We start from the raw sequence: 13,750 nt of genomic DNA, 5'->3' as shown, positions 1-13,750 counted from the left end.
TTATTTTATTTTTTAACATTTATTTATTTTTGAGACAGAGAGAGACAGAGCATGAATGGGGAAGGGGCAGAGAGAGAGGGAGACACAGAATCGGAAGCAGGCTCCAGGCTCTGAGCCTTCAGCCCAGAGCCCCATGCGGGGCTCGAACTCACGGACCATGAGATCATGACCTGAGCTGAAGTCGGACGCTCAACCGACTGAGCCACCCAGGCGCTCCCTGTAGTCATTTTAAAGGACTTGATTATATAGGAATGTTTTATTAAAATTGAGATTGTTGTTAAATATGAAGCATATACAATTAAAGGGATAGTTTGTGTATGCTGCCATTTAGGAAAATGTTATTTACCTTATTAGCATAGGTTAGAATTAACCGAAGCCATTAGATTTTACATTTTGGGAAAACTCCATTTGGGGCTTGATTTAGCACAGAACGAACTCATAAATTCAGGGAGCTAAGTGATCTCATAGAAAATGAGATTCCTGTGGAAGGAATAAGTCACAGGGATAAAAGGTACAGCATAGAGAATATAGTCAATGGGACTATAATAGTACTGTATGGTGACAGATGATAGCTCCATTTGTGGTGAGCACAGCATATCATTTGTTGAATCACTGTGTTGTATACCTGAAACTAATAGAACACTGTGTGTCAATTATACTTCAATTTAAAAAAAGAAGAAAAAAAATTCGTTAAGAAAACTTTTGCCAAGGCACAGTGGTAAATTAACTATAATCACACAACCAGAAAGCCTCTTTAAGTTGTTTTTTGGTAGTCTGAGTCTAACTCAACTTCAAAAATAAAATTAAGTGTATACTGATAAAATAAGTAAATTACAAAGAAATAATGCTATAAAGTTAGTTTCTGGTATGTCTACATATAAATTATGTAGTACTAAGGAAGTTTTTATTATCTTTAATCACTCAGCTTTACCTCTTTAGATTTTTATACGGCTTTATAATTATTTCATGTTGTTCATTATGGAATTTCTTGACTTTTCTTTCCTCTAAAGATACCTCAGGCCAAGCACAAAAGACTGCAACAAAAACAAAAAGGTATGGCTAATTTGAGTTTTAACAAAGCTGGCTATAAAATTGTTATATTTTGAGGTCTAATTTTTAGGGAATGTTAAAATCTGCTCTTATAAATCAAGTACAATTTTAAAAATCAGTGATTTGCAAAACAGTTAAAAAATATCTTCTTGCATTTTAATTGCTGTTCTTTTTCATTCCAGGCCAGGAATGTACTCATCGTCAAAGAAAGTAAAACCAAACAGTCCCAGACACACTCTTGATACATTTTTTAAATGAATATTGAACATTTTACCATTGAACATTTTATTCTTACTTGAAACTTGTTACTTTATAGTCAACAAATCTCTTGTTCTTCATTAAGTTTACAAATTCATTTAGTGAAAGACAAGTGCAATAATTCCTTCCCAAATGACATTTCCTTCATATGAATTTGGAATATAGACTAGTTTACTTCTTTACACATTTTGGATAACCAAGAGAATTTCACTTCTATTATACATCAATCAGAAATCAGTCCTGTTACAGATCATTTTAAAATGAGAAATTAGGAATGGAATCAGAAAATGATTTTTTTTGTAATTACATTTTATAATAAATATAAAAATATATTTGTAAGGGCTCTCAGAGGTTCTCACAAACCTATGTTAGCATAATAATATTTCAGCACTTAACCACTTTGTTGGCATTGGACTGCTATATTTGATTTTGGTAACTTCTACAACTTCATATATTCGTAGTTTACCTCCTGGGATATTCAAATACCTTGTGAGCCTTCGTAATTAAAATTTATTCTAAGTTCTATGAAGAATATTAGCTGGGCAGAACAAGCATGAAGGTTTCGTTATCTTCAGGAAAATAATATCACAGTATTATCTTCTGTGTTAAAAGAATTCTTTAAAATTTGATTATCCCTTTGATTTCTTTATTTAGAATTCCTTTATGAATAAGCATGTGGCTCACTTTAACAATATTTAGTGTAAGATTCAAGGTGTTAATTTCTGTATAGGACTTTTAAGTGGTGGTATTTCATTTCTTAACAGTTATGTTTATACTTTACACAGATCTATAAAAAAGGATAAATTGTACGCTCACTTTATTTTTATTGTAACCCTTTAGAAAGAAGTAATTCAAAAGATTAATGTGTATTAAAGCATCTCATTCATCTTATATTTCTATCACATTTTTGTTAATATTAATGAAAGAAGATAGCTTAATAGTGATCATCGTAGTTACTGCAAATACTTTTGTGCTATTAATAGAATTGTTTTCAAAAAACAATTATTTAATTGAAACATGAAATGGAAGCCATTTTCTGTTACTCCTTTAAAGAACTGAATCTTTTGCCTCTTATATTTTTGTTGTCTCTTTTCCTACTTTTCATGTTATAGCTCATTATCTGAATTTATAAAGAAATAATATTTTAGGAATAGGTTAAATTAGAATCTCATACAACTTTTGGCCAAAGTGGTCACTGACTTTAAATTATTGTATTATTATATTTATTATGCCAGTCTCAGGCCTAATTATTATCCTATGCTATGGCAAGTTCAGAGTTCTTATGTGATTTATATATCTCAATTCTGTACAAAATTAAGTTTAGTAAAGCACTGATTTAATGTCTTGAAAAGTTAATAGTATCATATTTTGTTTTTTCCATCTTGCCTCAGATTTATTTTTACTGTATTTTCAACTTTAAATATGAAATTATTTTCAGCTATGTGATTCATGTAATTGAATGTTATCATTTAGTAATATTTAATAATAATTTAAAATAAAATTGGAAGTGTTTCATTGATCTTTTAGCCAATAAAAATGGTTTTCTTACTTTTCTACTCTTTTCTCACCTCTGATTCTTTGTCTTTGATTCTCTTTGCCCCGAATTCTCTCCGCCCCGAATTCTCTCCACATTCTCTTCTATTTAATGTATCCATCTCATTTTACTTCTCATTATGATTTTGCTTTGAGGTATTTTTAGGAAATACAGCAAAACTACAAAGAATAACCACTTATGATCTTATCTACTTAGAGGGTCAGAACATAGGGAACCACCTGAGAGAACATATTTGCAACACATTTGACTGGCCCAAACTAGTATCCAGAATATATAATCCAGAAGGTAAAAATGACTCCTCTGTATTAGTAAGAAAGAGACAGATAGCCAATAGAAATTTGGACAAAAGACTTTAAATGTCACTTTACATAAAAAGAAGTCCAAATGGCCACGAAATATGAAAAATTCTCAGCCATTTTAGAAATAGGGAAATAAAAAATAAAACCACAAAGAAGTATCACTACATCCCTACCAGATTCACAAAAATGAAAAGATCCAATGATATTAAATTGTGGTGATGTTGTGGAGCAATGTAAACTCTACTTTTGAAAACAATCACTTTGGAAAACAGTTTGCCCTTCTTCAGTAAATTTGAAGATGTGTACACTTAACCTAGCAACTGCACTCCTAAATAAACACCTTTGTTGGTTTTCTTCCATTTGCTCTCCAAATTACTGGCCAAATTATTGGCCCTTGACCATGTTTTTGTCTAGTAAGGGGCCATGGCAACGGGGAAACAACTACAGGAGATTTCAGGGAGGAAAGCAGATGAAGTTGGGTATTTATTCCCACATGTAAGTTTGGTATGATCATCTTGAGCAGGTTAGGTCCCTTGACCGAAGGTCACAACTGTTTTTTTGTGTTTTTTGTTTTAATGTTTATTTTTGAGAGAGAGCATAAGTGAGGGAGGGGCAGAGAGAGAGACAGAGACAAAGAGACAGATGTTCCAAAGCAGGTTCTGCACTGAGACTGAGTGTGCAGAGCCCAACAAACTCACGAACCTTGAGATCACGACCTGAGCTGAAGTCAGATGCTTAACTGACTGAGCCACCCAGGTGCCCCTAGTCACAATTTCTTTATACTGTGTTCTCTGCTCTCTTCAGTTTCTGATAATCCTTTCCTTCCCTCACCCCATCAGCCTGGGAGTGGCAACAGAGCCTTGCTCTTATTAGTTTTGGGGTGCTGCGGTATCTTTTGTGGTTCCCCCACACCTTTGTAAATGGTCCTTAAATTCATCTCACAATACAAACGTTTTTCCTGCTCAGAGCCCTAACTGATACAATGTCTTGGGGAAAATATTGAACATGTTCCTTAGGAAGTATGTACAAGAATGCTCCTAGGGTCCCCTCCCTACGGAAAATAAAAAAACAACCTCAATGCAACCTGGCTATAAGCATACATGACAACATCCCTCACAACCTTGTGACATGAAACCACTTAATCAAAGAAGTAAAAAATATGTAAAGAACTATGCCACGTGACGTTCGGGGCTCAGTTCTTCAGGTACAAACCCAACTGAGCAATGCCAGCATGAAGAAAGTTGCCTCCTGGAAAGAAAAGCCTCGGTATCATGACTCTGTGTAAGAATCCTGCTAAACTAGCAGCACTTTAATAGCCAAAAATGGAAAATAAACCAGATATTAATTTAATTCTACCATTGTATATTCATGTCTATTCAAACAATTCAATTCTATACAGTGGCAAAAATGAAGGCAGTAAGCCAACAGTAGATGAATATCACAAACAATCTAGAGTAAAAGAAGTAAGTCATAGATGGCAAGTCATGGCATGCCATCAGCATGAATACATTTGTAAGCAGTGCAAAATAGTTAAAACTGTTGTGTTAAGGATTTATCCATATGAGATCAGATTACTAAGAAAAGCAAGTATGTTACTTTCCTGAAAGTTAGAATAAAGGTTTCTTCTCTAGGGAGATAGTGAAATGTGATTGGGGAATGGTACATAGAGCTGCTGGGATACAATCAGTGTTCCATTTCTCGGGTGGTTGATTGCATGGAGGTTGCCTTTAAAAATATTCTTTAGGGGCACCTGGGTGGCTCAGTAGGTTGAGCGTCCCACTCTTGATTTTGACTCAGATCATGATTTCATAGTTTGTGGGGTCGAGCCCCACATCAGGCTCTGTGCTGACAGCATAGAGCCTGCTTGGGATTCTCTCTCCTCTCTGTCTGCCCCTTCCCCTGCTCACTTGCACACACACTCTCTCTCTCAAATAAGTAAACATTAAAGAAATTCCTTAAGCTGTACATACATATTTTATACACACTTGTTCATATGTGACCCAAAATCATAATAAAAAAACAATTCACAAAGTTCCTGAAAATTTAACAATCTGATCCTGCAAGCCAGTACAAGCTAGCTGCTACATATCATTCTCCATGATACACTCCAAACATAGGCTTGGCATTCAAAGCCATTCAAGTCCGACTGCACAGCTTATAGTTTCCTGAAGAGACCAAGCTATTTCTCCCCTCTGGTATGAAGCTTGCTCCCTCTGTCCTGAATGTGCTTCCTGAATGTGTTTTTGCTGTCTCCCACCATTCACAACTACTCATCTTTCAACTCAGTCCAGGGACTGCTTTCAGGAGAGGGCTCTGCCCTCTGGAAAAGCTGATCAGTCATTCCTTTGTGCTTCCATTTCTCTATGAGGACACTGAAACATTCCTCACTATGGCTTTGCTGTGGTCTTGTCCCACTAGATTGCAGGTTGCTAGAGATCCTAGGCTGTCTTCGCTGATCTCCAAATTCTAGGTGTGAAGTGAATGGCGTGGCGCTTAGTGCTACTATCATTTGATGACCTATAAATGAATAATATGTAACCAAAGAGTGGTGTCTATTACTATCTTACTGTTTTTCTCTGGGAAGACAGGTGGTGGCTGATGTAAGTGGCTGCACTCAAGCTGGGCTCTAAGGGATGGGCCTTCCAGAAAGAAGGAATTATATTTCTTTTCCTTTATTGGACATTGGCTTGCATTATAAATGTTTTATTACTGTGTGTGGCCTCTTTTGGGTGGCTTGGAAGTATTTGGAAGAAGGCTCCAAATATTACTATTAACCTTAGGCTTAAAAAAATGGTTTTTGAGGAAATATTCCATTTTGAAAACCATACTTGGTGCCTAGTGCTGATTTTTTTTTTTTTTTAAGTAATATTCCATTTTGAAAAGTGGTAATAGATTTGAACATACCTGGTGCTGGTAGGATTTTAGTGAACTTCACAGAGCAATGGAGTTTATTTCCCTGGAGCAAAAACTGTTCTTTTGTTGTATAATTCAGGGATAATCACTTTTGCTTTGTAATGCAGAGCAAAACAGTTGGATTAACAGTTGTTCAAGAAAAACTCAAATGCTATTATGGTGAGTAATGGAAACATTCCATTTGTTAAGCAAACCATAATATTGAACTGTTCTTACAAATGTGATGTAATTTCTAATTGTTGCTCAGTGAGACTGAAGATAATTCAGAGGCAAATAGTGTTGACGCTTTACTTCTAACCCATCTCTTTTTATTATGATTTCAAACTCCTAAAACATTCATATACATAGATATACATACCTTAGATATGTGTGCACACACACACAACCTCTACCAAACCCTTGTCTATTGAAATCTGTCTACCCTTGTAAGACCCCTTGAAAATGTCCACTTCTTTATATTTTTTTCATTAGCTCATTTCTCTTTAAATCATCTTGTGCATTTTTATAGACAATGGTCTCTTAAACGTGTGTGCGTGTGCGCGAGCTTGCGCACGCGCATGCGTGTAAAAAGGTGGGTCAGTTCTGGGGTCAAATCTAGTTCTGTTTTATGAGGACTTAGGTTTTTGGGTTTGTTTTTTTCACTCCTAAAATCTGCTAATGTGAGATGTGCCATTGTTTTGTTTGGTTTGATTTTGTAACCCGTTGAACCCACTGTGCTCAGGTGCTGTGGATTCAGGGCAGAAGTCCCGGTTGTCCTCCAATACTCCGTTTTTCTTCACTATTACTAGAATTTGAGCTAGGCACACGGTTGTCCTGAATAGATTACTCTATTTGATCAATTTTATAAACCGCTAAGAAATAATACCCAAGACGGGGAGTCCAACAGCTCACGACTGCATTAAAATGGGATACCAAGGTTTGGGAGAAGAAACTGAGAGACTTACTTTATTCCAAGGAAAATTCTGGAAGACCATTTAGGAGTGATTCAATACTGAAGTTCTAAGTGTTGGTTACAAATCCAGCCTCGACGTTTCTCAAAGTTGTACGAAGCACTCAAGTGTGAGTTGGGCGTCTTCGCAGAGCGCTTCACCTCAGGTGAAACAAATGCTGAGACGGCGCAAGCCGCACCCGCAGGCAGACCCGCCCAGGCGGCCGCTCTGGGCTGCGCAGGAAAACGCGGGGCAAGCGGCCCCGAGACCGCCCGGAACCGAGAGCCACAGAGCGGCCCGACCGAGCCTTCCCGCCCGCGCGCTGCGCCCCCCCCCCCCCCCCCCCGGGGACGCACATGGATCCCGCCCGAAGCAGCCCGGGTCGCCAGGCGGCGGCGCGAGAGCTACTGCGAGGCGCGGCCGCGGCCGCGAAGGGCCTTCGGGAAGATCTGAGGGGCGCGGTGGTCCGACCCTGGATCCCGAAGCATGAGGGGCCCCGAGAGGAGGCGGCGGCGGGACACGAGATCCGTGAGTTCCAGGACGCGGCGTGCAAACGTGGCGGTGGCGGCGCCTGGTGGGCGTTTCAGGACTGGGGGCTGGGCGCCCACCCTCCGTCCCCGCAGCCCCTGTGGGCTAGTTTGCCCACCCAAGTTTTGGCTCAGACTGTTTTATTTCAGGTGAAGCCTCTACTGTGGATGGAAGGAAAGAGTTGCTCTTTCAATTTAAGGAAGAGTGTTTGGTTTTGGGGTTTTTTTTGTGTTTTTTTTTTGTTTGTTTGTTTTTTTAATAATTACGCCCTATTGCAAATACGGAAAGAGTTTTATATGCTGTTATCTCCTATATCCTGACTCATGCAGTGATTTATTGTGTGACTTTAAATCACTTAATCTTTCTGTGCTTAGGTGTTTGAAAGCATGGGATGGGTCTTTTGTGCCTTGAGATTAAATTTATAGCATAAACTGAGGCACATTGTTCAAGAATCTTTAAAAGTTGAGAATGATTTCCAGACTGTTAACAGAGCACCAGTTCCTTAATAATGTTTATTTAGTTCGTCCATCTGTCCATTCATTCATTCTAGAAATATTTTCAAGAGCTTACTACTTACTGGACATATTTTAGATGAGTATGAAGCGGAGCATGACAGCCCTTCTGGTTTTGGTGGAGGGTTGATAGACGAAAAAATTAGTAACAGACTAAGAAGTTATTTTAAAGCAGTGATCATTACTCCGGAGGCCACATAGCCTAACCCCATTTTAGGAAGTTTTTCTCCTGTGTCTTCTTCTAAAAGTTTTATAGTTTTATGTTTTACGTTTTCCTCTATGATCTATTTCGAGTTAATTTTTGTGTAAAGAATGAAGTTTAACATCAAGGCTCATTTGTTTTGTTTTGTTTCATTTTGGACATCCAGTTGTTCAAATACCATTTGTTGAAATGATTATCCTTTCGCTGCTGTCACAGACTTTACACCTTTGTCAAAAATCAACTGGCTGTATTTGTGAGAGTTTATTTCTCGACTCTGTATTTTGTTCAATCCATCTATGTGTTTCTCTGCCAATACCATGCTGTATTGATTATTGTAGATTTATAATAAGTATTGTGACTCCTCCAATGTTATTCTTTTTCAAAATTGTTTTGGTTATTCTAGTTCTTTTGCCTGTCCATATAGGTTTTAGAATCATCTTGTCTGTAGCTACAAAATATCCTTTGGCATTTGATTGAATTGCATTAAATCTATGGGTCAATTTCATATAATTGACATCTTTATTACATCTTCCAATTCATGACATCATGTATCTTTTCATTTATTTAGGTATTCTTTAATTTTTCTCATCAGTATGTTGTGTTTTTTTGGTATTAGAGAAACTGGAACTTTTGTTGGATTTATATACTTTTAAGTATTTTGATTTTTGATCATTTTAATTATAATTTTTAAAATGGTATTATTTTTAAATTTTGGTTTCCATTTGTTTATGCCAGTATATAGAAAGGTGGTTGATATTTATGTGTTGACCTTGTATCCTACAACTTTGCTAAACTCACTTATTAGTTCTAGAGCTGCTTTATACATTCTTTTGGATTTTATATGCAGATAATAAAATTGTTTGCAACTAGACTAGAGACATTTCGATTTCTTGCCAATCAGTATGCGTTTTAATACACTTCTACTGCTCTATTGTCCTGGCTAACACTTCCAGCACTGTGTTTAAGAGTTAGACTGGACATTTCTGTTTGTTCCTGGGTAAAGAAAGCATTGACATTTTTATGAGTAAGTAGAATGTTAGCTGTCAGTTTTTTGTAAATGCTCTTTATCAGGTTGAAGAAGTTCCCTTCTATTCCCAGTTTGCTGAGAGGGTTTTTTGGTTTTTGTTTTTAATCATAAATGGATGATGATTTTTTTAAAATGCTTTTTCTGCATCAATTAACCATATATTTTTTCTTCTTTAGACTACCTGTATATACATTGTTTGATTTCCAAATAATGAACGAATTTTACATTCTCAGGATAAACCTTACGTGGTGTGTTAAACTTTCTATGTATCACGGGATGTGTTTTGATAATGCTTGTTCAGAGAGTTTTGCATCGATGTTGATGAGGGATATTGGCTTGTAGTTTTTTATTCTCATAATGTCTTTGGTTGTAGAATCAAGGAAATGCTGATCTCATAAGATGAGTTGGGAAGTTTTTCCTCTTCTTGTGTCAGGTTATCTATATAATCTTGAATGAATTTGGGTAGTTTGTGATTTTTGAGAAATTATTTCATTTCATCTAAGTTGTTGAATTTATGTGAATGGAATTGTTCATAAAATTCCCTTATTCCTTTCATGTGTGTGGGAACGGTAGTGCTGTGCTCTCTTTCATTCCTTACATTGGTAATGTGTGTTCTCTCTCTTTCTCTCTTTTTGGTCAGTGCTGCTAGAGGTGTATCGATTTTATTGATGTATTCAGAGAAGCAGCTTTTGTTTTCATTGATTTTCTCTATTGTTTATCTTTTTGCAATTTTATTGATTATTGCTCTTACCTTTGCAATTTTTCTTCTGTCTGCTTGACTTAGGTGTTTTTTGCTTTTAGGTTTTTACTTTCTTAAGGTAGGAATTTACATTACTGATTTGCAACCTTCTTTTCTAATAACTTAATGCTATGAAGTTCCCTCTTATAATGCTATGAATTTCCCTCTTAGCACTGCTTTAGCTGCCTCCCACACATTTTGATATATTTTATTTTTATTTTTATTCAGTTCAAAATATTTTCTAATTTCTCTTGGGTTTTCCTCTTTCATATGTGGTTTATATGTATGTATGAGAAATTGGAAGTTTTGTTAATACTGAGCATACTACCCTTCTTGGTAATATTGTTCTGGAGGTAGATGGTGGCTTCCCAATCCTCCCATCCACCCATCTAGCAAATATTTATTGAACACCTATTAGCACTAGGTACTGGAGTTCTTTCAGCTTCCTCGTGGATATTGTATTCTGGTGAAGGAAACAGATACTGAGAAAGTAAACAAATGTAATATTAATGTCGAGTAGTATCAAGTGATATGAAGAAAAAATGAAGTAGGGCACAGGGGCAGAGAATGACGGGAGAAAGGGGTTTGGATGGTCAGACATGATTTTTCAGAAGTGGTGCCATTTGAGCACAGACCTGAATGAAATGCAGGAGGCTTGTTTTTCTACCTCAGCATTATCTACTCCTGTTGTGGCCCTCTTGCTTCATACTTACCCAAACATTGGAGTTTTTGACCCCTAAAAGTTTAAGTGAATGATACAGCTCTGTGTAATGTGTTGCTTGGTGCTGAACATTTAACATTTCCTTGATCTTATCCATTTCCAAAAAAATAAAAAAAGACATATATAGCACAGTACTCTAAATATTACTTAGCAAAGCTGAAAATTGGTAGGTTTATGATTTGTATCGATCATTTTTTCAACTCTGTCACTTACTAGCTGGAAGGTAGACAATGGTGTGTTGGTAAATGTTTAATTACCAGCTCTCTGGGGGGACTAGTTCTGATTTGAAGTATTTTCCACTTTCCTTTGTGTAATACTTTCACCATAACTGATTTAAAGCTACAGTTTTTTCATTGGGAAGGGATACAGCCAGTTTATTAGTCTGTACAAACTGGCTTCTTCATACTGCTAAAGGTAGGTTTTATAATATCCATTTTATATTTGAATGTAAAAATTCAGAATTGTTACAAGGTTGCTTAATTAGTAAATTGTGGGCAAGTCAGCAAAAATTTTGAGCCCTAGAAATTCCCATGTAGTTGGCTTGGGTTTAAGAATCTGGCATGGGTTTTTTTTTTTTGGTTTTTTTTTTTTTTTTAAGGGATCCTGTTTAGGGGCACCTGGGTGGCACAGTTGGTTAAGCATCCAACTTCAGTTCAGGTCATGATCTCATGGTTTGTGGGTTCAATCCCCACATCGGGCTCTGTGCTGACAGCCTGCTTTGGATTCTTTGTCTCCCTCTCTCTCTCTGCCCCTGCCCCACTCATGCTCTGTGTCTCTCTCTCTCAAAAATAAATGAAACGTGGGGCGCCTGGGTGGCTCAGTCGGTTAAACGTCCGACTTCGGCTCAGGTCATGATCTCACGGTCCGTGAGTTCGAGCCCTGCGTCGGGCTCTGGGCTGATGGCTCAGAGCCTGGAGCCTGCTTCCGATTCTGTGTCTCCCTCTCTCTCTGCCCCTCCCCCGTTCATGCTCTGTCTCTCTCTGTCTCAAAAATAAATAAAACGTTAAAAAAAAAAAATTAAAAAAAAAAATAAATGAAACGTTAAAAAAAAAAAAGTTTAAAGGGATCCTGTTTATTTTATTGTGAAGCCTGAGTTAAGAACCATTGATTTAATGGATTAAGAATCTTGTATGGTGCTTCAAATTGGTCTTAGAAGTTGCCTCAAAATTAATTTTTCTTATAGATGTAGGAGAAAAGGGACAAGGTATTTGACTTCATGGACAGAGTAGAATGTGTGTGCCATATTTCAGGACACTACAAGGTCTTGATTTGCCCTGGGATGTACCCAAGAGGGAAAAGACCCAGAACTAGAACTGCACTCCCATTGGATTAATACATAGGGGCAAGGAGCTAGTGTCAGGGCCATGTGGGATCAAGGACAGAGTTGAGAAAAGTCTGGTTTAACTGACAGAATACATTAGCTAAAGCATCTGATAGAGTAAGCAGTTTGAATCTCCACTTCAGTAATACGGTTTCATACGGACACCCTGGACCTCCGCAGTGACTGAAAGCTTGGTGTTTGGATTCAGACTACCTGGAATAGTTCTATCATTTATTGTCTTTAAGACATGAGCGAGTGTTTTAACTTTTCTAAGTCTCATTTTCCTCATCTGGAAGATGGCAGTGATAATGTCTACTCCATCATGTTCTTAATTTCGTAAAAACTCCAGAGTGCTCCAACATTTAGAGATCAAGCAAAGGAGGAAGAGCCAGTAAAAGAGACTGGAAAACAGGAGGTAGTCTATCAGAGGCAAGGAGAAGAATGTTAAAAGGATGGTATGGCCCTTGGTCAAATCTGTCACGAGTTTAATGCACACAAAGAAAGTGATGACTGGCTTTGGGCAATATCGAGTGACCCTAATAAGCACAGATTCAGTGAAGTGATAGGAATGAGATCTGATTAGCATGGAGGTGAGATGAAACAGGTGAGGAGGAGGAGAGTGGTTATAGAACACATAAGAATTTGGGGAGCAATGGGAGATTAAGAAATGGAGTGGCAGTCGGAAAGGATGTGAAGTGAAGAGAATGTTTTTTTCACTGGAGGTTTTATAGCAGCTCTGTATATGTTGAGGGGAATGGTCCACTGGAGAATGCAGAGGAGAATGGGGTAATTTCCGTGAGATTGATACATGAAATAATTGAAAAGATGAGAAGGGTGGGATCCAGAGCCCAATGGAGCGGTTGGCCTTGGGTAGCCATAGGGCTGCTTCATTGAGTGTAAGAGTAGTAAAAGCAGAAAGTGTGGGTGTAAAAGTAGGTAGCTAGGTTGGTAGACTCAGGGGTGAGAAAATATGGAAATTATTATCTAATTGCTTATGTTTTCTCTATGCATATTGGTGATCATGGATACTAAAGTAGGCAAATTAGTAGATTAAAATATTTGAAAAGAAAGAAAAAGTCATGGAATTGAAAAATGGAAGCCTAGGGAAATGAAGTAGGATTGCTGTGATAAGATCCTACATGAGATTAATGGGTAAGAATTTAGGAGTATGTTATTTATGGGTAGTATGTTAGCATATGTAGTCAGGATAAACCAGATTTTCCTGCAGCAACAAATCACCCCTAAGTCTGAGTGACTGAATATAGTAAAGATCTACTCTTGCTCAGACAACATGTCCAACAGAAGGGTTTATGCTCTACCTAGTTTCTCAGGAACCTATGTGTCAAGAACTGTGAAGAGGCCATGATTTTACTCTACTTGCAAGCTAACAAGTTAGCCTACCATGGCATCATGGATGTTAGCAGAAGACACTTCCGATCAGACACAGAGGATTGTAGTGCTCACAGTAGGAGCAGTAGCCAGCGTGTCAGCGTTTGTGTCATTTCTGCAAGCCCCAACTCCAAGGAGATGCAAAGCCCCTTGGGTTGTGTTACAGAAGAATCCTGCACTTAGGGAATCCAAATCTTTTCTAATGGGCAGGAAGCATGCCTTACTCTCTCTCTCTGTCTTTTAAGGCAAGCCATAAGCAATCCAGCCCCATGCTCCAGAGATGCATTTTTATCTATCTTTTCTGGTG

The 13,750-nt window shown here is 37.6% G+C and overlaps 2 protein-coding genes across 7 annotated transcripts in view; both read left to right on the top strand.

Annotated features, from left to right (window-relative positions):
- Positions 1–2,864, top strand: part of POLK (DNA polymerase kappa) — a 73,023-nt gene extending 70,159 nt beyond the window's left edge. For all 6 annotated transcript variants that reach the window (XM_019462993.2, XM_019462994.2, XM_019462992.2 and 3 more), the window contains 2 exons: positions 1,011–1,053; positions 1,233–2,864. In XM_019462993.2, coding sequence (XP_019318538.2) covers positions 1,011–1,053; positions 1,233–1,308 — 119 coding nt within the window. In that variant the 3' untranslated portion in view covers positions 1,309–2,864. The remainder of the gene's footprint in view (positions 1–1,010; positions 1,054–1,232) is intronic.
- A 4,324-nt stretch (positions 2,865–7,188) lies between these two features.
- ANKDD1B (ankyrin repeat and death domain containing 1B) overlaps positions 7,189–13,750 on the top strand; it is a 65,252-nt gene continuing 58,690 nt past the window's right edge. The window contains exon 1 of the mRNA XM_019462986.2: positions 7,189–7,532. Coding sequence (XP_019318531.2) covers positions 7,361–7,532 — 172 coding nt within the window. The 5' untranslated portion in view covers positions 7,189–7,360. The remainder of the gene's footprint in view (positions 7,533–13,750) is intronic.

This window comes from Panthera pardus, unplaced genomic scaffold (genome assembly GCF_024362965.1).
Source record: "Panthera pardus isolate Hobbes unplaced genomic scaffold, ASM2436296v1 HiC_scaffold_2, whole genome shotgun sequence".
Classification (NCBI taxonomy): Eukaryota; Metazoa; Chordata; class Mammalia; order Carnivora; family Felidae; genus Panthera; species Panthera pardus.
The sequence above is the reverse complement of the archived record's forward strand: the minus strand, read 5'-3'. Positions and strand labels throughout refer to the sequence as shown.